Below are 27,103 nucleotides of genomic sequence, written 5' to 3'. Positions count from 1 at the left end.
TGTCATAACGGGCAATAAGCTGTATCTCATGGACAATTGCCACCTTCATAAGTGTACCTATAATGCACTATGTCTCTGAAGGAAGGGGGGGGGGGGGGTTAGGGGGGTGGCTGGACTGTGGCTGGGGGCCCCCACCCTGCCTAGGGTTCCCACAGTAAAACCTGCCCATTTCCACCACTGGTTTGAACTATTTTCTGCGTAGCTTGTTGTTTCATAAACTACATTTCTCCCAGGGTAGCTTTGCTGTAGTTTCAACTATTTCCATGGCGAAGTAGTTGGTAGCTACCTAAGCTATGCTTTCAAAGCAGATTCTCTCTGACACACACACACACACACACACACACACACACACACACAGGTAAAGGGGAGAGTTGTGGGTACCCATAGAACCCGTTCTCATTCAGGTCTCTTGAGGTGAAAGGTCAAAGGAGCCCTTTGAAGATGGCCATGTCAGTTTTTCCTTTTGCAAGCTGTGTTCTAGACCTTCAGTTTGAAATACCTACAGTTTGCAAGCTGTGTTCAAAGATCTTCCATTTAAAATACCTTCAGTTTGAAGTACCTAAAGAAAAAAGAATATACATGTGTACATGTATACATGTGTATATAGAATACCTGTATTTTGCTTAGTACTCTATATTATTGTTATTATCATTATTATCACTATTATCAATATTATATATCAAGAAAAAAGTAAAAAAAAAAAAAAAAAAAAAAAAATGTAAAAAGGGTAGGCGCTATAAGCGTTTGCTTCAGCCTACTCCTTTTCGGTCAGATCTTTTCAGGCTTGTATACACCCAACCAGCAATCACTGTTTGCTCTTTTATTTTGTTTTCTTGCTTTTCTTTAATCACAACTGTATTGAGCTGTACTTGTGAAATTGACCGAAATAAACTAAACTAAACTAAAATACCTACATTACAGTTTGCAAGCTGTGTTCAAAGACCTTCAGTTTGAAATACGTTCAGTATGAAATACCTGCTGAAAAGCTGTGTGATGAGAGGGTTCACATTTGCAAATTGCAAATGCTCCCGCCTCCCAGAGCATTTGAAGAGACAAACCATATTTGGAAATACAACTTCCTTCATGTTTGTGCTGCGGCTGGAACAGGTGAGTCAGAAGGGCGTGGTCCTCTGTAATGAGAGACAGCAGTAAAAGTGTGTCGCAGTTAGTTCAGACTGACTCCCTTGTGTAAGAGCAGTGCAGGAGGGACACGGCTGAAGCAGGGTGAGTATTATTACATTATTTTATTCAGGGATTCAAACTGGTCACCTTTAGTCATCTTTACAATTCCAAAATAGGACACTTAAGTAAATGGTTTTTGGGTGGTTTTGTGTGTCTGCCCTGGTATCTGTCACCTTTTTCTTTCATGTCCATGTTTGCACACCTGAAGTATCAGAGTCACTTGTCTGCCGTTACTGATAGGAGGGCTAGCATTCACCTGTCCGTATTTCTCTCTCTGAAGTTAGGTGAACACAAAAGATGTAATAGTGAGATAATGACAGTAAAACAGAGAGAAGCTGACGTGGGCCTTGGTGGGGCAACATTAGGGCCTCCCCCCCCTCTCTCCCATCCCCCGTCAGTCCTCTACAGTGCACCCATAGGTACGCTGGGAGAGAGAGGGGTGTGTGTGTGTGTGTGTGTGTGTGTGTGTGTGTGTGTGTGTGTGTGTGTGTGTGTGTGTGTGTGTGTGTGTTTGCGTGCATCCGTGCGAGTGTGAAAAAAGAAACAGGTTAAGCAAGGTTACTCTTACCTGCACCATGGGTAGTGCTGGGTGCCCCCCCCCCCCCCCCGAGTATAACTGGTTTACCTCTGACTGACTGAACTGTAGGCTACAAGGGAGTAAGTAACTAAAGCTTACTTGTATAACACCTTTCACAGATACAAGATCACAAAGTCCAGAAGATGAGTAAGAAGGAGGAGGAAGAGGAGGGCAGAGCAGAGTCTCCAGTACCCAGCTGTCTGTCTATGAAGACTGACTGGTCTAAAGATGATCTTCTAGACTTCAGTAATGAACCTGGACCTTCAGACACAACGTAAGAGGAATGTTATACTGTAATGAGGAAATGTTATTTGATAAGCTACACTATTGTAGTGAAAACTACAGAGACGGAGGTCAGACCTGCCATCGTTTTGGCTGAACTCATGCACACAGAAGACATCTTGCTCCCTCAATTTATTGTTTTTCATTCCTACTAATTAATGTATGCACACCAAATAATGATGTTGCCTCAATTAAAACCTCACATCAATTATCCCAAAAAGCAGAGTCGTTGTGTTTGATCACCTCTGAAAACATGTTGCCTTTTCTTTTGATTCGCAGAGGTCAGTACCACAGGCAGAGAGCAGAGTCTCCAGTACCCAGCTGTCTGTCTATGAAGACTGACTGGTCTAAAGGTCATCCTCCACTCTTCAGTAATGAACCTGGACCTTCAGACACAAGGTAAGAGAACTGTTATCCTGTAAGCCTACCTGATGGAATATGGTTCAATGAGATGTGTAGTCTTAGACTGAATTTCAATCATGGAAGACCAAATAAGGCATTAATAGAGCACCCCATGCTGTCATACCCCTCAGCCCAAATGACGTCACTAAATGACGTCACCATCTCCGACGTCACCTTCTCCATGACGTCACCTTTGCAGTGTGACGTCAGTTGCCCAAATGACGTCAGTTATGACATCATAAATGCCCTTCTCCTGGTACTATATAAAGCCCCCATCACCACAGCTTAAATCACACTTGTGCAGTCATCACTCACCTTGTGTCAGCATCACGCATTCATCCAGCATCTCCAGAGCAAGAAGCTTCATCCCACCACCTCCCCAGATCACCACCAATGTTATGACTCCTGTTGGAAACAGATCCCCTTAGGGGGGATGTCCTATCTCATACAGCACTGACACCCCTCTCTCATAAGCAAGAGGAGCGTCACATCATGGAGTCATACGCCATACTCAAACTGTCTATTCTGATTCAATAAAGTTTGTTAAAATTATATTACGAGTCTCTCATGATTGAAATATATTCATGAAATCAAGCTAGTAGTAAAGATATGAAGGGACACTGGAAAGAGAAAAATACAGGCTCATTGCTATTTGAGTAGAGGAAAAAGACTATTATTTCATTCACTAAGAATAGATTTGGATCAATTGAGCCACAAATAATTTAAAGATATATAAAACTAAATAAAATATAAGATACAGTGGGTGGAATTAAATATAACACAACTGACAATTGCAAACACAACAAGCATTTAATGTGTGATAAGCTGGAAACTGTTTGTCTCTATGAAACCAAATATCAAAGCCTAAAACAGCTTATTGGTTACTTAAAACAATGCCTCCTTGGTCTCATCACATCATTATTAGCTCTCACATTTCTTCCACACAGTGTTAAGATACATTTATCAGTCAAATCCTACATACTGAGGTCATCATAGTTATAAACTTTGGGATCAATAGATATAACGAGAAACAGTCAATTAGGAAAGGGGAGGGGACTTAAACGACACAGCCAATCAACCGGAAAGCCTCTCCTGAGTCAAACAAGTCATCACTCATGTGAATGTGAGTTTGGATCAACACATACAGATGATAAAAAAACCAGCTTGGTAAAATGTGTAGAAATGTCTGCAACAGATGACAGACTGACCTGTTCCACTAGAACATAACCAGGCCAAGAAACATGAATGAAAAGTATGTACAATATGAAATTATAAATACATACAGTATAAAAACAAAGGAAAACATATAAACACTAGAGGGCACTCTGTAGAATGCATACCTCCACCAACCTTTCTACAGAGTTTTGTGATGTTACGTGAATCCATTTGAAATGTAGGTGCCTTTTTGTGATTGGCCACACCCCCTTTTTGCCAGTGGGCGTGCAAAGTACATGTACATGCATAATCTATGATAATAATCTAAACATAATAAATAATCTAAATAATCTAAACAAATAAAATAGAAATCAACAAATGAAGACAATAGTAGAATATGAGAACAAAACATGAATTTAAAGTCACTAGAACTGATGATATGTATCAAACATTTGTGTTTCCAGAGGTCAGTACCACAGGCAGAGAGCAGAGTCTCCAGTACCCAGCTGTCTGTCTATGAAGAGTGACTGGTCTAAAGACAATCCTCCATGGTTCAGTAATGAACATGGACCTTCAGACACAAGGTAAGTGGACTGTTATACTGTAATGAAGAAATGTTATTTGATAACCTACATGATTGCACTGAAAACTACAGAGACAAGGAGTGACCATAGGGAGAAAAAACACTTTTTATGGAGGACAAGATATACAGTATATTTCACTTCCTGGATGTAGGTCAGACCTGCCATCAGTTCCGCTCGATTCATGCACACAGAAGACATTTTATTCCCTAAGTTTTTTGTTTTTCATTCCTCCAAATTCATAATGTGTGCACACAAACTAATTATACAATTAAAACTTCACATCAATTATCCCAAAAAGCAGAGTCGTTGTGTTTGATCACCTCTGAAAACATGTTGCCTTTTCTTTTGATTCGCAGAGGTCAGTACCACAGGCAGAGAGCAGAGTCTCCAGTACCCAGCTGTCTGTCTATGAAGAGTGACTGGTCTAAAGAGCATCCTCCACACTTCAGTAATAAACCTGGACCTTCAGACACAAGGTAAGAGGACTGTTATGCCATAAGCCTACCTGATGGAATACGGTTCAATGAGATTGTATTCATGAAATCAAGTTAGTAGTAAAGATATGATGGAATACTGGAAAGAGAAAAATACAGGCTCATTGCTATTTGAGTAGAAAAAAAGGCTATTATTTCATTCACTAAGAATAAGAATAAGATAACAATAAAATGAGATAAGTTTAAATTATCTCTGTAGATTTGGATCGATTAAGCAACAAATAATTTCAAGATATATAAAACTAAATAAAATATAAGCTACAGTGGGTGGAATTAAATATAACACAACTGACAATTGCAAACACAACAAGCATTTAATGTACAATGATAAGCTGGAAACTGTTCTACCACTAGAACATAACCAGGCCAAGACACATGAATGAAAAGTATGTACAATATGAAATTATAAATACATACAGTATAAAAACAAAGGAAAACATATAAACACTAGAGGGCACTCTGTAGAATGCATACCTCCACCAACCTTTCTACAGAGTTTTGTGATGTTACGTGAATCCATTTGAAATGTAGGTGCCTTTTTGTGATTGGCCACACCCCCTTTTTGCCAGTGGGCGTGCAAAGTACATGTACATGCATAATCTATGATAATAATCTAAACATAATAAATAATCGAAATAATCGAAACAAATAAAATAGAAATCAACAAATGAAGACAATAGTAGAATATGAGAACAAAACATGAATTTGAAGTCACTAGAACTAATGATAATTTATGTATCAAACATTTGTGTTTCCAGAGGTCAGTACCACAGGCAGAGAGCAGAGTCTCCAGTATCCAGCTGTCTGTCTATGAAGAGTGACTGGTCTAAAGAGAATCCTCCATGGTTCAGTAATGAACCTGGACCTTCAGACACAAGGTAAGAGGACTGTTATACTGTAATGAAGAAATGTTATTTGATAACCTACATGATTGCACTGAAAACTACAGAGACAAGGAGTGACCATAGGGAGAAAAAACACGTTTTATGGAGGACAAGCTATACAGTATATTTCACTTCCTGGATGTGGGTCAGACCTGCCGTCAGTTTCGCTCGATTCATGCACACAGAAGACATTTTATTCCCTAAATTTTTTGTTTTTCATTCCTCCAAATTCATAATGTGTGCACACAAACTAATTATACAATTAAAACTTCACATCAATTATCCCAAAAAGCAGAGTCGTTGTATTTGATCACCTCTGAAAACATGTTGCCTTTTCTTTTGATTTACAGAGGTCAGTACCACAGGCAGAGAGCAGAGTCTCCAGTACCCAGCTGTCTGTCTATGAAGACTGACTGGTCTAAAGACCAACCTCCATGGTTCAGTAATGAACCTGGACCTTCAGACACAAGGTAAGAGAACTGTTATCCCATAAGCCTATGGAATATGGTTCAATGAGATTGTATTCATGAAATCAAGTTAGTAGTAAAAATATGATGGAATACTGGAAAGAGAAAAATACAAGCTCATTGATATTTGAGTAGAAAAAAAGGCTATTATTTCATTCACTAAGAATAACAATAAGATAACAATAAAATGAGATAAGTTTAAATTATCTCTGTAGAGTGGAGGGGGCACGGTGGCTCAGTGGTAGAGCTGTCGCCTCACAGTCAGAAGGTCCCGAGTTCGATTCTCGCCTGGGACACTGTGGGCGCTGTGGTTGTGTTCCCCCCCATATCTTCAGTGCCCACTGCCCAGGTGGGGTATCTCGTCGTAAGGGCCTTTCTGTCTGTGTGGAGTTTGCATGTTCTCCCCGTGCTCCCCCCAGGGGGTTCCTCCGTACATAACCCCCCCATTAAAAACATGCAGAAGATCAGATCGTCATCGTCATCCGACCAGTGACGACAACATCCGAAGTTGGTCCCCGGGCGCTGTACGAGAAAGCGACCACTGCTCCTGGCCTGCCCCCCGGAGGAAAGGACAAGCCAGGATGGGTTAAATGCAGAGGACAAATTTCACCGGCCACCGTCAGCATGAGTGTGTTTGTGGCCCTCCGTGCATGTGTTGATGTGTAATCGTGTGACAATAAAAGACGGGCTTGTCCGTCTGAAATCGTGTTTAAATCGAGATTTGGATCAATTGAGCAACAAATAATTTCAAGATATATAAAACTAAATAAAATATAAGCTACAGTGGGTGGAATTAAATATAACACAACTGACAATTGCAAACACAACAAGCATTTAATGTGTGATAAGCTGGAAACTGTTTGTCTCTATGAAACCAAATATCAAAGCCTAAAACAGCTTATTGGTTACTTAAAACAATGCCTCCTTGGTCTCATCACATCATTATTAGCTCTCACATTTTTTCCACACAGTGTTAAGATACATTTATGAGTGAAATCCTACATACTGAGGTCATCATAGTTATCAACTTTGGGATCAATAGATATAACGAGAAACAGTCAATTAGGAAAGGGGAGGGGACTTAAATGACACGGCCAATCAACCGGAAAGCCTCTCCTGAGTCAAACAAGTCATCACTCATGTGAATGTGAGTTTGGATCAACACATACAGATGATGAAAACCAGCTGGTAAAATGTGTAGAAATGTCTGCAACAGATGACAGACTGACCTGTTCTACCACTAGAACATAACCAGGCCAAGAAACATGAATGAAAAGTATGTACAATATGAAATTATAAATACATACAGTATAAAAACAAAGGAAAACATATAAACACTAGAGGGCACTCTGTAGAATGCATGCCTCCACCAACCTTTCTACAGAGTTTTGTGATGTTACGTGAATCCATTTGAAATGTAGGTGCCTTTTTGTGATTGGCCACACCCCCTTTTTGCCAGTGGGCGTGCAAAGTACATGTACATGCATAATCTATGATAATAATCTAAACATAATAAATAATCTAAATAATCTAAACAAATAAAATAGAAATCAACAAATGAAGACAATAGTAGAATATGAGAACAAAACATGAATTTAAAGTCACTAGAACTAATGATAATTTATGTATCAAACATTTGTGTTTCCAGAGGTCAGGACCACAGGCAGAGAGCAGAGTCTCCAGTACCCAGCTGTCTGTCTATGAAGAGTGACTGGTCTAAAGAGAATCCTCCATGGTTCAGTAATGAACCTGGACCTTCAGACACAAGGTAAGAGGACTGTTATACTGTAATGAAGAAATGTTATTTGATAACCTACACGATTGCACTGAAAACTACAGAGACAAGGAGTGACCATAGGGAGAAAAAACACATTTTATGGAGGACAAGATATAGTATATTTCACTTCCTGGATGTAGGTCAGACCTGCCATCAGTTTCGCTCGATTCATGCACACAGAAGACATTTTATTCCATACATTTTTTGTTTTTCATTCCTCCAAATTCATAATGTGTGCACACAAACTAAGTATACAATTAAAACTTCACATCATTTATCCCAAAAAGCAGAGTCGTTGTGTTTGATCACCTCTGAAAACATGTTGCCTTTTCTTTTGATTTACAGAGGTCAGGACCACAGGCAGAGAGCAGAGTCTCCAGTACCCAGCTGTCTGTCTATGAAGAGTGACTGGTCTAAAGACAAACCTCCACACTTCAGTAATGAACCTGGACCTTCAGACACAAGGTAAGAGGACTGTTATACTGTAATGAAGAAATGTTATTTGATAACCTACACGATTGCACTGAAATCTACAGAGACAAGGAGTGACCATAGGGAAGAAAAACACGTTTTATGGAGGACAAGATATACAGTATATTTCACTTCCTGGATGTAGGTCAGACCTGCCGTCAGTTTGGCTGGATTCATGCACACAGAAGACATTTTATTCCCTAAATATTTAGTTTTTCATTCCTCCAAATTCATAATGTGTGCACACAAACTAATTATACAATTAAAACTTCACATCAATTATCCCAAAAACCAGAGTCATTGTGTTTGATCACCTCTGAAAACATGTTGCCTTTTCTTTTGATTTACAGAGGTCAGTACCACAGGCAGAGAGCAGAGTCTCCAGTATCCAGCTGTCTGTCTATGAAGACTGACCGGTCTAAAGACAATCCTCCACACTTCAGTAATGAACCTGGACCTTCAGACACAAGGTAAGAGAACTGTTATCCCATAAGCCTACCTGATGGAATACGGTTCAATGAGATTGTATTCATGAAATCAAGTTAGTAGTAAAAATATGATGGAATACTGGAAAGAGAAAAATACAGGCTCATTGCTATTTGAGTAGAAAAAAAGACGATTATTTCATTCACTAAGAATAACAATAAGATAACAATAAAATGAGATAAGTTTAAATTATCTCTGTAGATTTGGATCAATTGAGCAACAAATAATTTCAAGATATATAAAACTAAATAAAATATAAGCTGCAGTGGGTGGAATTAAATATAACACAACTGACAATTGCAAACACAACAAGCATTTAATGTGTGATAAGCTGGAAACTGTTTGTCTCTATGAAACCAAATATCAAAGCCTAAACAGCTTATTGGTTACTTAAAACAATACCTCCTTGGTCTCATCACATCATTATTAGCTCTCACATTTTCTCCACACAGTGTTAAGATACATTTATGAGTGAAATCCTACATACTGAGGTCATCATAGTTATAAACTTTGGGATCAATAGATATAACGAGAAACAGTCAATTAGGAAAGGGGGAGGGGACTTAAACGATGGCCAATCAACCGGAAAGCCTCTCCTGAGTCAAACAAGTCATCACTCATGTGAATGTGAGTTTGGATCAACACATACAGATGATGAAAACCAGCTTGGTAAAATGTGTAGAAATGTCTGCAACAGATGACAGACTGACCTGTTCTACCACTAGAACATAACAAGGCCAAGAAACATGAATGAAAAGTATGTACAATATGAAATTATAAATACATACAGTATAAAAACTAAGGAAAACATATAAACACTAGAGGGCACTCTGTAGAATGCATACCTCCACCAACCTTTCTACAGAGTTTTGTGATGTTACGTGAATCCATTTGAAATGTAGGTGCCTTTTTGCGATTGGCCAAACCCCCTTTTTGCCAGTGGGCGTACAAAGTACATGTACATGCATAATCTAATTGAAATAATCGAAACAAATAAAATAGAAATCAACAAATGAAGACAATAGTAGAATATGAGAACAAAACATGAATTTAAAGTCACTAGAACTAATGATAATTTATGTATCAAACATTTGTGTTTCCAGAGGTCAGTACCACAGGCAGAGAGCAGAGTCTCCAGTACCCAGCTGTCTGTCTATGAAGAGTGACTGGTCTAAAGACAATCCTCCATGGTTCAGTAATGAACCTGGACCTTCAGACACAAGGTAAGAGGACTGTTATACTGTAATGAAGAAATGTTATTTGATAACCTACACGATTGCACTGAAAACTACAGAGACAAGGAGTGACCATAGGGAGAAAAAACACGTTTTATGGAGGACAAGATATACAGTATATTTCACTTCCTGGATGTGGGTCAGACCTGCCGTCAGTTTGGCTGGATTCATGCACACAGACGACATTTTATTCCCTAAATATTTAGTTTTTCGTTCCTCCTAATTCATAATGTGTGCACACAAACTAATTATAGAATTAAAACTTCACATCAATTATCCCAAAAAGCAGAGTCGTTGTGTTTGATCACCTCTGAAAACATGTTGCCTTTTCTTTTGATTTACAGAGGTCAGTACCACGAGCAGAGAGCAGAGTCTCCAGTACCCAGCTGTCTGTCTATGAAGACTGACTGGTCTAAAGACAATCCTCCATGCTTCAGTAATGAACCTGGACCTTCAGACACAAGGTAAGAGAACTGTTATACTGGGAGCCTACCTGATAAAAGTAAGCGAGTAAAGTGAGTAAGCTTGATGAAGGGAAAATGTTCTGTTGTGTCATTTAGGATAGTTTCCTTCACTGTTGCATCACACTATGAGAGGACTGTGTTCATGAAGCAAATCTCTGCCCCAGTGTTTTCTTACATCTTTTTTTAAATATTAAAAAATAATATGATGATGTTTGGAACTATGGCACTTGGCACTTTCATGTCTGTCTACTGTCTATTGTCTGAGCCTTTTTAAAATTGAGTGACTCTCCCTGCAACCATATCTACCTATGGGTACACATAAAGTAACCTTGACTTTGACCTTGACTTAGAGATGGGACTGATCCAATGGCGTGGCGATACTGACGTAATTCACAAATCTGATATCAGACTGACGTTGTTGACCCTTAGTCCCGCCCCCCTCCCCGAGTTGCTCAAACTCCCTCATCCTGCTAGCCCCGCCTTAAAAGCCACAACAGCTCACTGCTGGCCACACGCATAAGACACGCCCACAGGAAATGGTTTAAACACCAAAACCTCCCATCATTGTTGAAAAGCCAATTTTCATTCATATGGTGTTTGTGTTTGACACTGTTTGTGTTTGACATGTAAACACAGACAGTGGTTGATACTGTAGATGTAATGTAATGGAACTCTGCCATCGTATCTACCCTAACTGCTGTGATCAATCTCTGTGCCCTGCTAACACTATCTGTAGTCAGAGGTTATCAAGAATGGTATTTATTTATTTACTAATGACTGCCAGACACTGTCTGTGTTCTGTAACAAATGTGTTGTTACAGTGTTGATGTAATAGGACTGTGTGTTGTTTGTATTGAGCTGAACATTCATTAATGATAATTACATATGAAACAAACCAGAAAAACTGTTACAATGTTGCATTCATCCATGATCACCACAGTGACATTTATCCATGATGGGTATGCAATGTTGACTCCACTGATTAAACTACAACTATGACAACAGATACATGTGAAAATAAACTTGACATGTGATGGCAGCACGATGCTGTCTGAGCATCTATAAAGATAGTCTGGGCAAAATATTTTAATAGTTTTACAATTTGAACAAAAAAATGTTCAAACTTTTGTTCAATTTTGTTTGTTTGTTAGATCTTCATCTGATCAGGGATAATAAATTGCCTTTATCCCCACAGAATGAGGAAGAGGAGTCTAGGTGTTGTGAAGCAGCAGCTGTCCTGCTGTGCATTGTGTCATTGGGTCCTGAGGGATCCAGTCTCTACCAGCTGTGGACACAGGTTCTGCAGACAGTGCATCACCTCATACTGGGCCCAGTCCGGTTCATCAGGAGACTCCGCCTGTCCCCAGTGTAGAAAAACGTCCAGAACAAGATCTGGACTGCAGACACCCAGTCAAACCAGCATTGCACAATGTAAGACTGGGGTTCTGTCTACTGTTGTCACCATTTCTAAAACCAGGAAACAACAGCATATCTGTTAAACACTTGTTTACTCTTTCTTCTCTTCCAGCGGACGGCGTTTTGCAGGAGGTTTTAGACGTTCATAAGATCAGTCTGATAATGAGATGTGACTTTGTGACAGAAGGAACAGATGAATCACGAATTGGAACTCCCCTCAATAGGATCTACACTGCACTCTACATCACAGTGGGACAGAGTGAAGAGGTTAATACCCAACATGAGGTGTGGCAGCTGGAGACAGCATCCAAGATGGAGGCTCTCCATGACACTCCGATCAAGTGCCACGACATCTTTAACCCCTTACCTGATCAAGAGACACACATCAGAGTAGTTCTTACGAATGGTGTTGCTGGAATTGGAAAAACCTTCTCAGTGAAGAAGTTCACTCTGGACTGGGCAGAGGGCTTGGAAAATCAAGACGTCATTCTTGTGATTCTGCTTTCGTTCCGGGAGCTGAACTTGATCAGAGATGAGCGGTACAGTCTTCTCATGCTGCTCCATGTTTTCCATCCAACCTTACAGAGGGTCACAGCAGAGAAGCTCTCTGTCTGTAAAGTTGTGTTCATCTTTGATGGCCTGGATGAAAGCAGACTTCCATTGGATTTCCACAACAATGAGGTTGTGTCTGATGTCACACAGGTATCATCAGTAGATGTGCTGTTGACAAACCTCATCGAGGGGAATCTGCTTCCCTTGGCTCTCCTCTGGATAACTTCCAGACCTGCAGCAGCCAATCAGATCCCTCCTACATGTGTAGACAGGGTGACAGAAGTACGAGGCTTCACTGACCTCCAGAAGGAGGAGTACTTCAGGAAGAGATCCACTGATGAGGAGCTGTCCAGCAGAATCATCTCACACATCAAGGCATCCAGGACCATCCACATCATGTGCCACATCCCAGTCTTCTGTTGGATCACTGGTACAGTTCTGGAGCACATGTTGACTACAGACCAGAGAGGAGAGCTGCCCAAGACCCTGACTGAGATGTACTCACACTTCCTGCTGGTTCAGACAGAGAGGAAGAAGCAGAAGTATGATGAGAGCCATGAGATGAGTCAACAGCAGCTCATGGAGACTGACAGGGAAGTTCTTCTGAAGCTGGGGAAGCTGGCGTTTGAAAATCTGGAGACGGGCAACCTCCTGTTCTACCAAGAAGACCTGGAGGAGTGTGGTCTTGATGTCAGAGAGGCTTTGGTGTTCTCAGGAGTGTGCACAGAGATCTTCAAACGAGAGTGTGTGCTCTTCCAGAAGACGGTCTACTGCTTTGTTCATCTGAGCATCCAGGAGTTTCTCGCTGCAGTCTACATGTTCCACTGTTACACAAACAGGGATAAGAATGTACTGAGCACATTCCTGGGAGAATTCTGGGGTATACTTCATGTCTCCTGGGATGTCTTCCTCAAGAAATCCATGCTCAAAGCCCTGAAGAGTACAAATGGCCACCTGGACCTCTTTGTCCGCTTCCTTCATGGCCTCTCACTCGAGTCCAGCCAGAGTCTCTTAGGAGGCCTACTAGGTCACACAGAGAGAAGTCCAGACAGCATCCAGAAAGCCATCAGCAACCTGAAGGAGATGGACCCCTCCAATACGTCTCCAGACAGAAGCATCAACATCTTCCACTGTTTGATGGAGATGAATGACCACTCAATACATCAGCAGATCCAAGACTTCCTGAAGTCAGAGAACAAGTCAAAGAAGGAACTCTCTGTGATCCACTGCTCAGCTCTGGCGTACATGCTGCAGATGTCAGAGGAGGTTCTGGATGTGTTGGACCTGAAGGCCTACAACACATCAAACGAGGGACGAGGCAGACTGATCCCAGCTGTGAGGAACTGCAGAGAGGCTCGGTTAGTCCTGATCTGAATTCTAACATTATCTACAGTTTAGTTACGTTCACACCTGATGCCATATGAACTATAAAGATATATAGTTCCTCAAACAAACACTATAAAACTGCTGTTCTACAGAGCAGTGGTAACACAGTGTTGGGCGTAACACACCAAGTAATGTGCTATTAATTTTCCTGTAACAGAGTAAATAAAGTAAGTCATTACTGTTACGTGTCAGTAATCACATTACAGTTACCAGGTTGGTCATTACTTGTGTTTCATTGTTTAGTCTCTTTAACCTCTGTATTGGTGCAATGGCTCTGAAAGATTCTCGTCGTCTTCAAGTCATGTTGGAAATATTGGAATTACAGGAGAGCGCACATAAACGAGCCAACAAAGTTGGGAAATACATCACGGAAAGTCTGAATTTAATGCTGTAGATTCAAAACCTTAAAAATCAGTAGGGCAATCACTTTTCACTGGAATAATAAGTAAAGCGATGTGTTACTTTTAAGAAGAGTAACAAGTAATGTGTAATTTGCGTCTTCATTCCAAAGATTCCAATTCTGAAATGTTTGTTTATAGCTATCATGTTAGTTGGTGAACACAGTTCGTTTAGCTGTAATGATTGTTGTATATATATATATATATATATATATATATATATATATATATATATATATATATATATATATATATATGTATTAGGGGTTCGGTGCGTGCAGCTACATGAAGAATACGCCGAATCCAGAAGGTAGCGGTAAAGCACCTAAACGCTGTTTGAACGCCATAAACGCCACAGAAGAAGACATACCAAAGCAACACAAGAGCCATATGAAATCCGCGTTCACTGAATGGAACATTTTGTGGTGAGGAAACATTACCGGGGGTCGCTCCAGTGTGTTTGCGAGCCGTACGTCGCTTCCATGCTACATCACAAAACCACAAACAATATCGACGCGTCAAGCTGCTCCCCCTTTACCGTCGTCAAAAAAGTGAAGAAATTCTGCACTAAGCTCTGACTTCAGTGCAGAGCAGTATTCTAATGACTTTTATGACTCAGGCGATAAGCTATTTTGCAAATTCTGTCCAAATTCAACCAAAGCCAACCAGGTAATGTAACATTACGTAGCACTGACAAAGCTGTTAACTTGTAAACAAGCAACTTACATCGCGTGAGATGACAAGCAAGACGTATTCTTCATGTAGCTGCACGCACCGAACCCCTAATACATACATACATACATATTGCATATGCATATGCACATATGCACATATGCAATTACAAGCAATTCTGTCAAAATAATTGCTTGTAATTGCATTTTGCTATGCTTTGCTTTGTGATATTACACATTCAGCACTTTTTGAAAATTTTCTAATTCTACAATACAATTTATTGTCACTTTTTCTCTAATTATTATTACTATTATTGTTATTATTTGTATTAGAAGTAGTAGTATGCTGTGTCCGTTTTGATGTCGGCTTAGTCTCAGCTCTGCTTTCATAGAACTAATCTTACATTAAATCTGTGATCACAGACTTTCTGACTGTGGACTCTCAGAGACTCACTGTGAAGTCCTGGCATCAGCTCTGAAGTCCAACCCCTCCCATCTGAGAGAGCTGGACCTGAGTAAGAACCAGCTGCAAGATTCAGGTGTGAAGCTTCTGTCTGCTGGACTGGAGAGTCCACACTGTCGACTGGAGACTCTCAGGTAAGATTTTAATTGACAGTTTTTCTCAGTTGATTTGACACATTTCTCTGCTTTCAATACAGTGCCTCTCAGGTCAGAATTCCTGACTCTGTAAAGGTTGACTGCAAGTTTTACAGAGAGCAGTAGTAGCTAAAGAGTCTGATTTATAATATATGTATGTAGTGTGAATGTTCTATACATATGTAGTTCTGTATGTTGTGTGAAATGTCACAGTTTTAATGTGTGAATTTCGTAAAAAGTACACGCAAGACTAGCTCCATAGGGTCCCATTATAAAGGTTGAAAAAGTATAAACCTAACAGTACAGAAGATAAATTAAAGCTGAATTAAGGTGATAGAGTCCTAAAAGTGGTGACTGGTTAAGTGTGAGTGTTGAGCTTAAAGTATGAAGGAGTAGTTAGAGTTCAAAGAGGGCGTGGTTTCACCATGAACTGCTGTTTAAAATGAATGGCAGTTGCACCCGGAAATATAGCTAATCTGTTTGTTTAGAAACATGCTGATTCATCTATAAACAGCAATTAACCTCAAACCTCATGCTTTGATATCTTATTTAAGTCCACAGCACAAGAATTTCACACGTGATACTTGTACCATGGAGTGACAATAAAAATCTTGAATCTTGAATCTAGATTGCTGCACCTCTCTCTATTCCTGTCTCAAACCTCATGCTTTGATATCTTATTTAGATTGATGCACCCCTCTCTATTCCTGTCTCAAACCTCATGCTTTGATATCTTATTTAGATTGATGCACCTCTCTCTATTCCTGTCTCAAACCTCATGCTTTGATATCTTATTTAGATTGCTGCACCTCTCTCTATTCCTGTCTCAAACCTCATGCTTTGATATCTTATTTAGATTGCTGCACCTCTCTCTATTCCTGTCTCAAACCTCATGCTTTGATATCTTATTTAGATTGCTGCACCTCTCTCTATTACTGTCTCAAACCTCATGCTTTGATATCTTATTTAGATTGATGCACCTCTCTCTATTCCTGTCTCAAACCTCATGCTTTGATATCTTATTTAGATTGATGCAACTCTCTCTATTCCTGTCTCAAACCTCATGCTTTGATATCTTATTTAGATCGCTGCACCTCTCTCTATTCCTGTCTCAAACCTCATGCTTTGATATCTTATTTAGATTGCTGCACCTCTCTCTATTACTGTCTCAAACCTCATGCTTTGATATCTTATTTAGATTGATGCACCTCTCTCTATTCCTGTCTCAAACCTCATGCTTTGATATCTTATTTAGATTGATGCACCTCTCTATATTTGCATTAATTAATAATCTGTTTACATAAGTTGTGTGACTGAAATGATCAAATAATAATATTTTCTTATCTTTTCATATCCATTAAGGCTGAGTGGCTGTAAGCTGTCAGAGAGAAGCTTTGAAGCTCTGGCCTCAGTTCTCAGGTCCCAGTCCTCCAGTCTGAGAGAGCTGGACCTGAGTAACACTGTCTTACAGGACTCTGGAATGAAGCTTCTCTCTGCTGGACTGGAGAGTCCACACTGTAGACTGGAAACTCTCAGGTCAGTATTACTGATACTGTTCAACAGACCACCATTTAAATGTGGCTTTACATGCACATTAATATCAGTGAAGATTAGGGCTGCACAATTAATCGTGTATTCATCGTCATCGCAATATGAACATGCACAATAAACACATCGCAAAGACTGCCTGAAACAAAAGTGGTTTTATTTACATGCGTCATGCATTCCCACTCAGCATCTGATCATTTTGTCTTGTGTTGTAAATCCAGCGTACACTTTTCCCTTGCAACAGTGCGCTCCACCCCTCTGCCAAAGCCCAAACACGCTGTGTGTAGTTTCAGCTAGCGTCAGTGTGTATTTCATTTCTTTATTCAGTGGGCATAGGCTATGTTTGTTGTCTATGTTAGCATTATTAAAGCAGAAGACATAGGAACTGTATAGCTAATATATTTGTTTATTTATTGCAAGTCGTATCGTCATCGCTATATTGAACAATGTTATTAGGAGTGGGCTATACAGAGGTCAAAAACACTTTTTTGGTAATTTTTATTAGGTCTCAGTTTTTTTTTATTCCATTTGACCTATCTCAACATGAAATGACAAAATTTTTGGCCTGGGGTTCAAGAAAAAAGTGTGCAGGGCACAAATCCTAGATGACCACCGTTTTCCCTGAAAAATCACATTTTTAGCCGTAACTTTGTCATTTTTGGGTCTTTTTACTTGGTTTTAGTGTCTAACCCTATGTTTTTGGGGTCAAGCAATCTATTTATGCATCTAGAAATAGTTACAAACCATCAGATATTGAGTTAATACCTTTTTTGACCAAATTTACCTATTTTTTCACCTTAATTAGCATAGTTCACTAAACATATGTTCAATTTCAGGAGCATTGCTTAAAACATAACAGTTTTCTCCTATAAAGTCCCAGGCTCTTGAAACTGCCACAGGCACAATCTGCTGCCCGATAGTGTCCTGGATGTCATCAGTGCCAGGTGGTCGCTGCCAAATTTAATCTCCGGTACCAACGCGCGCATCAGGTGATCCACACGGAAGGTTCCATCCCCATTATCATCCAGGTAAAACCCAATATACCCTCATCCCAAATGACAGCAAGTAATTGGTTGGGCTGGAGCATAGGTTCTTCCTGAGAGATCCCCTCTGCCTTTCTGGCTCCTCCTCCTCACAAGGAAATACCACCTCAGCTTGGTAATCATCCCCGAGGAGCACAATTAGGTTCTCAATCATCTCTTTCTCTGATAACTCTCTGGTATTGGATCTCTTGCCTCAAGTAAGCCTTCAGCTCAGGTGACTTCATAAGGACAAGTGCCTTCACTTCATTGAGTAGTGACAGATGTAATAGGGCCTATTACATCTATTAGGCCCTCCATGTTCTTTGCACTTCACAAGAAGTTTTCAACAAAATCATTGGCCCTCACTTTCTTTTGCAGGTTCTCTCTCAACCTGTTTCTTCTTCTCTTTCTGTGTGTTACTCCATGTCACCTCCATTGCATCTAGGTGTTTAAGGACAGCTGTGGTTGACCGCTCAACTTCACTGCCATGTCTATCTGTTAGCATAAAGGTCATCTTTGATCCCCTTTGCCTTGAACATCCTATTTGAGTGTTGGGCTGACTGGGCAGCAAGATATCCACACTTGGCCAAGTACCTCTCTGCATTCAGGTTGTTTGTGGGCAGGTTTTTCCGTTGGTCTGCAGTCAGTGTATAGAGAGGAGTTGCTCATGCAGCATCAGGATCAACATCCTAATACTCATGTTTGCGCTGCAATACTGCTCCTTTCGCGGCCTGGACACACATCTCTCCAAGAAGAAGATGATCGAGATCACTTTGTGGAGCATTGTCTTCTATTTTTACATTTTTAGGCTCTCAACTGTCAGCAAGGTCACTGCAGAGCTTGGGAAGCATGTCAACCAGCAAATCCTGGCTTGCTATCTCAACGCAGTTGAGGAAGGGCATTGTCACCCTGTACGTAAAATTAGCAAGTGCTTTGAATCCTGCTATTATGAAGTCATTCTCAACATAAATGTTGCATGCTCGATCAAGAAGATTATTTAGCAGTGTCTCAAGTAGCTGTTTGATGTAGGGAATGCAATCATAGACTGCACCTGCCTCGTATCCAAGTCTAGTAAAGCATATCTCTTTGTAGAGGCTAAATGACTTGTGTACCAGCTTCCTCTAGAATCAAGTCAAACTGTTGTGCTAGGGTTGTGCTGTTGTCTTCCCATCTCCCTCATGTGATTACAGTAATGTTGACTTATGACAGCAGATGGCCTATTTCACAATAAAATTCACCATACAGTATTTTGTAGTGAAATAAGTTAAATGTTGTGAAATGTTGGTAATAATTAGCAGTGTAGGGTTGCTATTAATATTATTATGGTATGTCAAATTTAATCTGTTTTTTCTATAATTTACCAATAAATATTAGGTCTACGGGCATGGTTCAAATTTGAGGTAAAGAAGGGTAAATTTGGTCAAAAGTATGTATTAACTCAATATAATGATGGTTTGTGACTACTTCTAGATGCATAAATAGATTGCTTGACCCCCAAAACATAGGGTTAGACACCAAAACCAAGTAAAAAGACCCAAAAATGACAAAGTTATGGCTAGAAATGTGATTTTTCAGGGAAAACGGTGGTCATCTTGGATTTGTGCCCTGCACACTTTTTTCTTGGACCTGAAGCCAAAAATTTTGTCATTTCATGTTGAGATAGAGCAAATAGAATACAAAAAAACTGAGACCTAAGCAAAACAAAAAATGACCCATTTATAGCCCACTCCTAATGTTATTGCACATTGCAGATTTTCCTCCTATCATGCAGGCCTAGTGAAAATACCTGACCTCTGTATTTTCCTGCTGATGTGAGTTTTGAAAGCAGCTGAGATACCAACATTTATCACATCTAGTTTCTATCCTGTGGTAGAATATTGCATCATCTCCTCTCTTTACTGCCTCTGTTGTTGAAACCTAAAGTAAAGGATTTATCACATTCTGTCACACATTGAGTCCAGAACTGAAATGAAAACACAAACCAGATCAGCTATAGTTCACTGTCACATCTCCAGCTGCTTCAGAATAGAGCAACTAGGATTTGAACCAGTGCTACAGGGAGTGACATCATCAGAGCCTAGATGCCATACTGAACTCTGTATCTATATTTGCATTCATTAATAATCTGTTTGTGTGAGCTGTGTGACTGAAATGATAAAATCATATTTCCTTATCTCTTCATATCCATTAAGGCTGAGTGGCTGTGAGCTGTCAGAGAGAAGCTGTGAAGCTCTGGCCTCAGTTCTCAGCTCCCAGTCCTCCAGTCTGAGAGAGATGGACCTGAGTAACAATGAATTACAGGACTCTAGAATGAAGCTGGTCTCTGTTGGACTAGAGAGTCCACACTGTAGACTGGAAACTCTCAGGTCAGTATTACTGATACTGTTCAACAGACCACCATTTAAATGTGGCTTTACATGCACATTAATATCAGTGAAGATTAGGGCTGCACAATTAATCGTGTTTTCATCGTCATCGCAATATGAACATGCGCAATAAACACATCGCAAAGACTGCCTGAAACAAAAGTGGTTTTATTTACATGTGTCATGCATTCCCACTCAGCATCTGATCATTTTGTCTTGTGTTGTAAATCCAGCGTACACCTTTCCCTTGCAACAGCCCCTCTGCCAAAGCCCAAACACGCTGTGTGTAGTTTCAGCTAGAGTCAGTGTGTATTTCATTTCTTTATTCAGTGGGCATAGGCTATGTTTGTCGTGTATGTTAGCATTATTAAAGTATTATTAAAGCAGAAAGACATAGGAACTGTATAGCTAATATATTTGTTTATTTATCGCAAGTCGTATCGTCATCGCTATATTGAACAATGTTATCGCACATCGCAGATTTTCCTCCTATCATGCAGGCCTAGTGAAAATACCTGACCTCTGTATTTTCCTGCTGATGTGAGTTTTGAAAGCACCTGAGATACCAACATTTATCACATCTAGTTTCTATCCTGTGGTAGAATATTGCATCATCTCCTTTCTTTACTGCCTCTGTTGTTGAAACCTAAAGTAAAGGATTTATCACATTCTGTCACACATTGAGTCCAGAACTGAAATGAAAACACAAACCAGATCAGCTATAGTTCACTGTCACATCTCCAGCTGCTTCAGAATAGAGCAACTAGGATTTGAACCAGTGCTACAGGGAGTGACATCATCAGAGCCTAGATGCCATACTGAACTCTGTATCTATATATGCATTCATTAATAATCTGTTTGTGTGAGCTGTGTGACTGAAATGATAAAATCATATTTCCTTATCTCTTCATATCCATTAAGGCTGAGTGGCTGTAAGCTGTCAGAGAGAAGCTGTGAAGCTCTGGCCTCAGTTCTCAGCTCCCAGTCCTCCAGTCTGAGAGAGCTGGACCTGAGTGAGAATGACTTAGAGGACTCTGGAATGAAGCTTCTCTCTGCTGGACTGGAGAGTCCACACTGTAGACTGGAAACTCTCAGGTCAGTATTACTGATACTGTTCAACAGACCACCATTTAAATGTGGCTTTACATGCACATTAATATCAGTGAAAAGACCTGACCTCTGTATTTTCTGATGTGAGTTTTGAAAGCAGCTGAGATACCAACATTTATCACATCTAGTTTCTATCCTGTGGTAGAATATTGCATCATCTCCTTTCTTTACTGCCTCTGTTGTTGAAACCTAAAGTAAAGGACTGAAGGTTGTGCTGCAGCCCCGGTCTATCCTGACAAACCCGCTCCTCCTCCACTTCATAATGCTACTCTCCAGCCCACTTAACAGCCTTCTCACCTCTGCTGTGGACAAAGCAATGTACTGCAGGCACAAGTGTCTCATATGAGCCTTACCAGCTAGTCAAACTCCCTCTTCTTCTCTCTCCATTGAGCCCAGAAAGCCTCAAAGCTATAGAGCAAAAGGTATCCTGCAACAGCAGTGTTTCTCAAATGGGGGTCCGGGGACCCCCAGGGGTCCGTGGCACTTTGCCAGGGGGTCCGCGAAAAGTTTTCAGGAGAATAAAAATATTTTTTTGTTTGTAAAAGCTTCATAGTTCAATGAAAATATTGTATGCTTTAAATCTAAAATGGTTCATGGATTACATTCTAATCTTACAAACCTACCAATTTAAAAGTAAATCACGTTACCGTGGAAACAACACACACACACACACACACACACACACACACACACACACACACACACACACACACACACATTTGAAATATTTATTTATGTCCACATAAATACAAGTATGCAAAGGACATAAACAGTAATAGTGCTGGGAGTCAGTCAGTAACATGAGTGCCCAGATGGCAAACACAATAATGCATCCACATAAGAAACACACAGGATGATAACATGGCAGGTTGATATATACAGTTATACTGTAATGCAAGATAGCGCTCAGTATCCACTTCATGGGTACAAAAAGCAGCGCCTCCTCCACAGTGCAGACTGCCCCCCTTAGCCCCTCCTCCTCCACAGTGCAGACTGCCCCCTTCAGGCCCTCCTCCTCCACAGTGCAGACTGCCCCCTTCAGGCCCTCCTCCTCCACAGTGCAGACTGCCCCCTTCAGCCCCTCCTCCTCCACAGTGCAGACTGCCCCCCTCAGCCCCTCCTCCTCAACAGTGCAGACTGCCCCCCTCAGCCCCTCCTCCTCCACAGTGCAGACTGCCCCCCTCAGCCCCTCCTCCTCCACAGTGCAGACTGCCCCCCTCAGCTCCTCCTCCTCCACAGTGCAGACTGCCCCCCTCAGCCCCTCCTCCTCAACAGTGCAGACTGCCCCCCTCAGCCCCTCCTCCTCAACAGTGCAGACTGCCCCCTTCAGCCCCTCCTCCTCCACAGTGCAGACTGCCCCCTTCAGCCCCTCCTCCTGCACAGTGCAGACTGCCCCCCTCAGCCCCTCCTCCTCCACAGTGCAGACTGCCCCCCTCAGCCCCTCCTCCTCCACAGTGCAGACTGCCCCCCTCAGCCTCTCCTCCCCCACAGAGAAAGAGAGGGAGGGACAGAAAGAGAGGGAGAGACAGAAAGAGGTGGAGAGAGAGAAAGAGAGGGAGAGAGAGAGAGAAAGGGAGGGACAGAAAGAGAGGGAGGGAGAGAAAGAGAGGGGGAGAGAGGGAGAGAGAAAGAGAAGGACAGAGAGAAAGAGAGGGAGGGCGAGAAAGAGAGGGAAAGAGAGAAAGAGAGGGGGGGAGAGAGAGAGAGAGAGAGGACCGAGAGAAAGAGAGAGGGAGAGAGAGAACGAGAGTGGGGGAGAGAGGGAGAGAGAGAGAAAGAGGGGGACGGAGAGAAAGAGCGGGAGGGACAGAAAAAGGGAGAGACAGAAAGAGGGAGAAGGAGAGAAACAGATGGATGGACAGAAGAGAGGGAGAGACAGAAAGAGGTGGAGGGAGAGAAAGAGAGGGATGGAGAGAAAGAGGGGGAGAGAGAGAGAAAGAAAAGGAGAGAGATAATGAGGGGGAGAGAGAAAGAGAGGGAGGGAGAGAAAGAGAGGGAGCAGAGAAAGAGGGAGAGAGAGAAATAGAGGGGGAAGAGGGAGAGAGAGAAAGAGAGGGGGAAGAGGGAGAGAGAGAAAGAGAGGGGGGAGAGAGGGAGAGAGAGAAAGAAGGAGGGAGAGAAAGTGAGGGAGCAGAGAAAGAGAGGGAGAGAGAGAAATAGAGGGGGAAGAGGGAGAGAGAGAAAGAGAGGGGGAAGAGGGAGAGAGAGAAAGAGAGGGGGGAGAGAGGGAGAGAGAGAAAGAGAAGGAGGGAGAGAAAGAGAGGGAGCAGAGAAAGAGAGGGAGAGAGAGAAATAGAGGGGGAAGAGGGAGAGAGAGAAAGAGAGGGGGGAGAGAGGGAGAGAGAGAAAGAGAGGGGGGAGAGAGGGAGAGAGAGAAAGAGAAGGAGGGAGAGAAAGATAGGGAGAGGGAGAAATATAGGGAAAGACAGAAAGAGGGAGAGACAGAAAGAGGGAGAAGGAGAGAAACAGAGGGAGGGACAGAAGAGAGGGAGAGACAGAAAGAGTTGGAGGGAGAGAAAGTGAGGGATGGAGAGAAAGAAAAGGAGAGAGAGAATGAGGGGGAGAGAGAAAGAGAGGGGGAGAAAGAGGGAGATATAGAAAGAGAGGGAGGGAGAGAAAGAGGGAGATAAGAGAGGGAGGGAGAGAAAGAGGGAGAGAGAGAAGCAACAAGTGACAGAAAAAAGAAGTAGATGGAGAGAGAGAAACAATCCGTCGGCTGCAGACCCCATTTAAGTGTGTGTGTGTGTGTGTGTGTGTGTGTGTGTGTGTGTGTGTGTGTGTGTGTGTGTGTGTGTGTGTGTGTGTGTGTGTGTGTGTGTGTGTGCAGGCTGTCAGGCTGTCTGCTCTCAGAGGAAGGCTGTGCTTCTCTGGCCTCAGCTCTGAGCTCCAACCCCTCCCATCTGAGAGAGCTGGACCTGAGCTACAATCATCCAGAAGGCTCAATGAAGCTCTTCTCTGCTGGACTGAAGGATCCAACCTGGAGACTGGAGACTCTCAGGTATGAAGAGACAACATCTGCTAGAAGGCTGAGAGTCACACACATTGTCTCTGTCACACTGAGAAGACGAAGAATATGTTTCATGTTTAATGGAGGATATGAGTGGAAATCCTTCATATTGAAGGTTCTTAAATGTCCATGTTTCCATCATTAAAGAGAATCCGTTGGTCTGACTTCTTCCCTGTTTATTCCTCCAGTGTGGAACGTGGTGGAGTGCAGTGGTTGAGACCAGGTCTGAAGAAATGTAAGTGTGTATTTTATTTAGTTTGATTCATAAAAACAAAGCAACACATTCAACTAGTGAGAAGGAAAGTGCATCTACAGCACAGTCTGTGACGTCCATTCATTCACATCCTGTGAGTCAGGAAGATGGCTGACATCATGTGACATCATCAAACTGCTGAGAAATGAACTGTCAATAAATCAACAAACAAACAAACAAACATGTTTATTAGATGAGAAGCTGCTGCTGTAACGAGTCTTGTTGTCTCATCAGATGCCTGTGATCTCACACTGGATCCAAACACAGCACACAGACTCCTCCTCCTGTCTGAAGACAACAGAAAGGTGACGTGGGCGAGAGAGAAGCAGCCATATCCTGATCACCCAGAGAGATTTGACACCTACTGGCCTCAGCTGCTGTGTAGAGATGGTCTGACTGGTCGCTGTTATTGGGAGGTCGAGAGGAAAGGAGGGGTTTATATAGGAGTGACTTACAGAGGAATCAGCAGGAGAGCAGAGGGTGATGACAGCTGGCTTGGAGGGAATGAAAAGTCCTGGTGTCTGGAGTGCTCTGATGATAGTTACACTGCCTATCACAATAACAGACGCACAAACATACCTCTCACCTCCTCCTCTCGCTCTAACAGAGTCGCAGTGTATCTTGACGGGCCTGCTGGCTCTCTGTCCTTCTACACAGTTTCCTCTGACAAACTGATTCACCTCCACACTTTCCAGTCCAAATTCACTGAACCACTTTACCCTGGGTTCCATCTGTGGTCTTATGGTGACTCAGTGTCTCTGTGTCAGATAGAGTGAGACAGAAACACACTGTGACCAAACACAAACACCTAAAGTCACAATAGTGTTTGCATGCAAGTTCATTGCTCATGTGGTTGTGAACAGACATGATCTCTGTGTGTGTGTGTGTGTGTGTGTGTGTGTGCGTGTGTGTGTGTGTGTGTGTGTGTGTGTGAGAGAGTGTGTGTGCGTGTGTGTGTGTGTGTGTGTGTGTGTGTGTGTGTGTGTGAGAACATCACATACAACAAGAACAGACATTTTAGTCTGAAAATGATCAACATAAATGAAGAATGTTTGATGTGTATAGTTTGAAACAGAACTTGTTGACTTGAATATGTCATTATTGTTGTCTTTAAATAAAGCAGTGTATTATTGCTCTGTTGTTAAATCAGTTGAGTGATGAAAATCAAGCAACATGTAACTGTTGACTGACATTAGTGTGTGATTGGTTGAAGATGTGACTGAGCCTCTGATTGGCCTTCATGTACAGTATCTACTAAGCACTAAGTACTCATGTGAAGCACTTAGCAGCTAAATGTGTCTCTGCTGACATCATAACAGCAACAATGTAGAACTTTACATCACAGAATTATTATAAACTGTCTTCTGTCTCTGCTTTCATATGATGTCATGTATATGTTCATGTAGTCTGCATTGTTTGTATGGATTTATATGACACATGACTCACTGTATTTACTTTGTCTTGACAATCTTATGATCACTTGATGTACTAGTTTGATCCTTTTCTATCTTCTATTTCTTTGTTTTGATTTCCCTGAAATATATTTGTCTTTTTATTGATTCTCTTTTTCATCCGTTCACTTTGGCAACACAGGAATGTTCTTGTCAACAAGCCAGTAAAGCAGGTTGAGACTGAAGGAGAGAGAGAGAGAGACTCGCGCGCACTAGAGAGCGAGAGAGAGAGAGAGACTCGCGTGCACTAGAGAGAGAGAGAGAGAGAGAGAGAGAGAGAGAGAGAGAGAGAGAGAGAGAGAGAGAGAGACTCGCGCGCACTAGAGAGCGCGAGAGTCTCTCTCTCTCGGGCGCGCGAGTCTCTCTATCCCCCTTGCTCTCTCTCTCTCTCTCTCTCTCTCTCTCTCGGGCGCGCGAGTCTCTCTCTCTCTCTCCCCCTCGCTCTCTCTCTCTCTCTCTCTCTCTAGTGCACGCGAGTCTCTCTCTCTCTCTCTCTCTCTCTCTCTCGGGCGCGCGCTAACAGAGCTACTCCATCTCGTGCAGGACGCTCCTTTACGTTGGAGGATGATGTTGTGCACACATGCTGTAGCGTGGCCTGTTTAATCCACCAGAGGGCGACATTGCTCCACACAAACCCTCATCTTACAGTTTTTCCTGGTTGTTTAAACATATTCCCTGATTCACTACCTCACTCCCTCAAAATCCTAAACACAAATCTCAGGACTCAAGCACAAAATGCTAAATCCTACACTTCCTTTGCACAAGCACACTTTGCCCTCAAAACTCAAGCACAAAATGCTAAATCCTATACTTCCTTTGCACAAGCACACTTTGCTCTCAAAACTCAAACATATACATCATACGAG

At 41.7% G+C, this 27,103-nt stretch overlaps 1 protein-coding gene and 1 pseudogene across 2 annotated transcripts in view; one reads left to right on the top strand and one right to left on the bottom strand.

The window, feature by feature from the left end:
* The window catches only part of LOC310800032 (ectonucleoside triphosphate diphosphohydrolase 3-like), a 146,044-nt pseudogene that overhangs the window by 96,146 nt on the left and 22,795 nt on the right, over positions 1–27,103 (bottom strand). The window lies entirely within an intron of this gene.
* LOC310799954 (uncharacterized protein) lies at positions 1,144–26,288 on the top strand. Its single transcript, XM_083662559.1, has 14 exons — positions 1,144–1,224; positions 1,879–2,033; positions 5,435–5,554; positions 7,676–7,795; positions 8,150–8,269; positions 11,656–11,870; positions 11,989–13,786; positions 15,307–15,480; positions 16,843–17,016; positions 20,243–20,416; positions 21,338–21,511; positions 24,354–24,524; positions 24,722–24,768; positions 25,021–26,288. Exons 2-14 carry the CDS (start codon positions 1,903–1,905, stop codon positions 25,560–25,562), a joined length of 3,960 nt encoding a protein of 1,319 aa, XP_083518685.1. The 5' UTR covers positions 1,144–1,224; positions 1,879–1,902; the 3' UTR covers positions 25,563–26,288.

Source organism: Poromitra crassiceps (genome assembly GCF_964638095.1).
Source record: "Poromitra crassiceps genome assembly, chromosome: 29".
Lineage (NCBI taxonomy): Eukaryota > Metazoa > Chordata > Actinopteri > Beryciformes > Melamphaidae > Poromitra > Poromitra crassiceps.
This window is presented reverse-complemented; position numbering and strand designations above follow the sequence as displayed.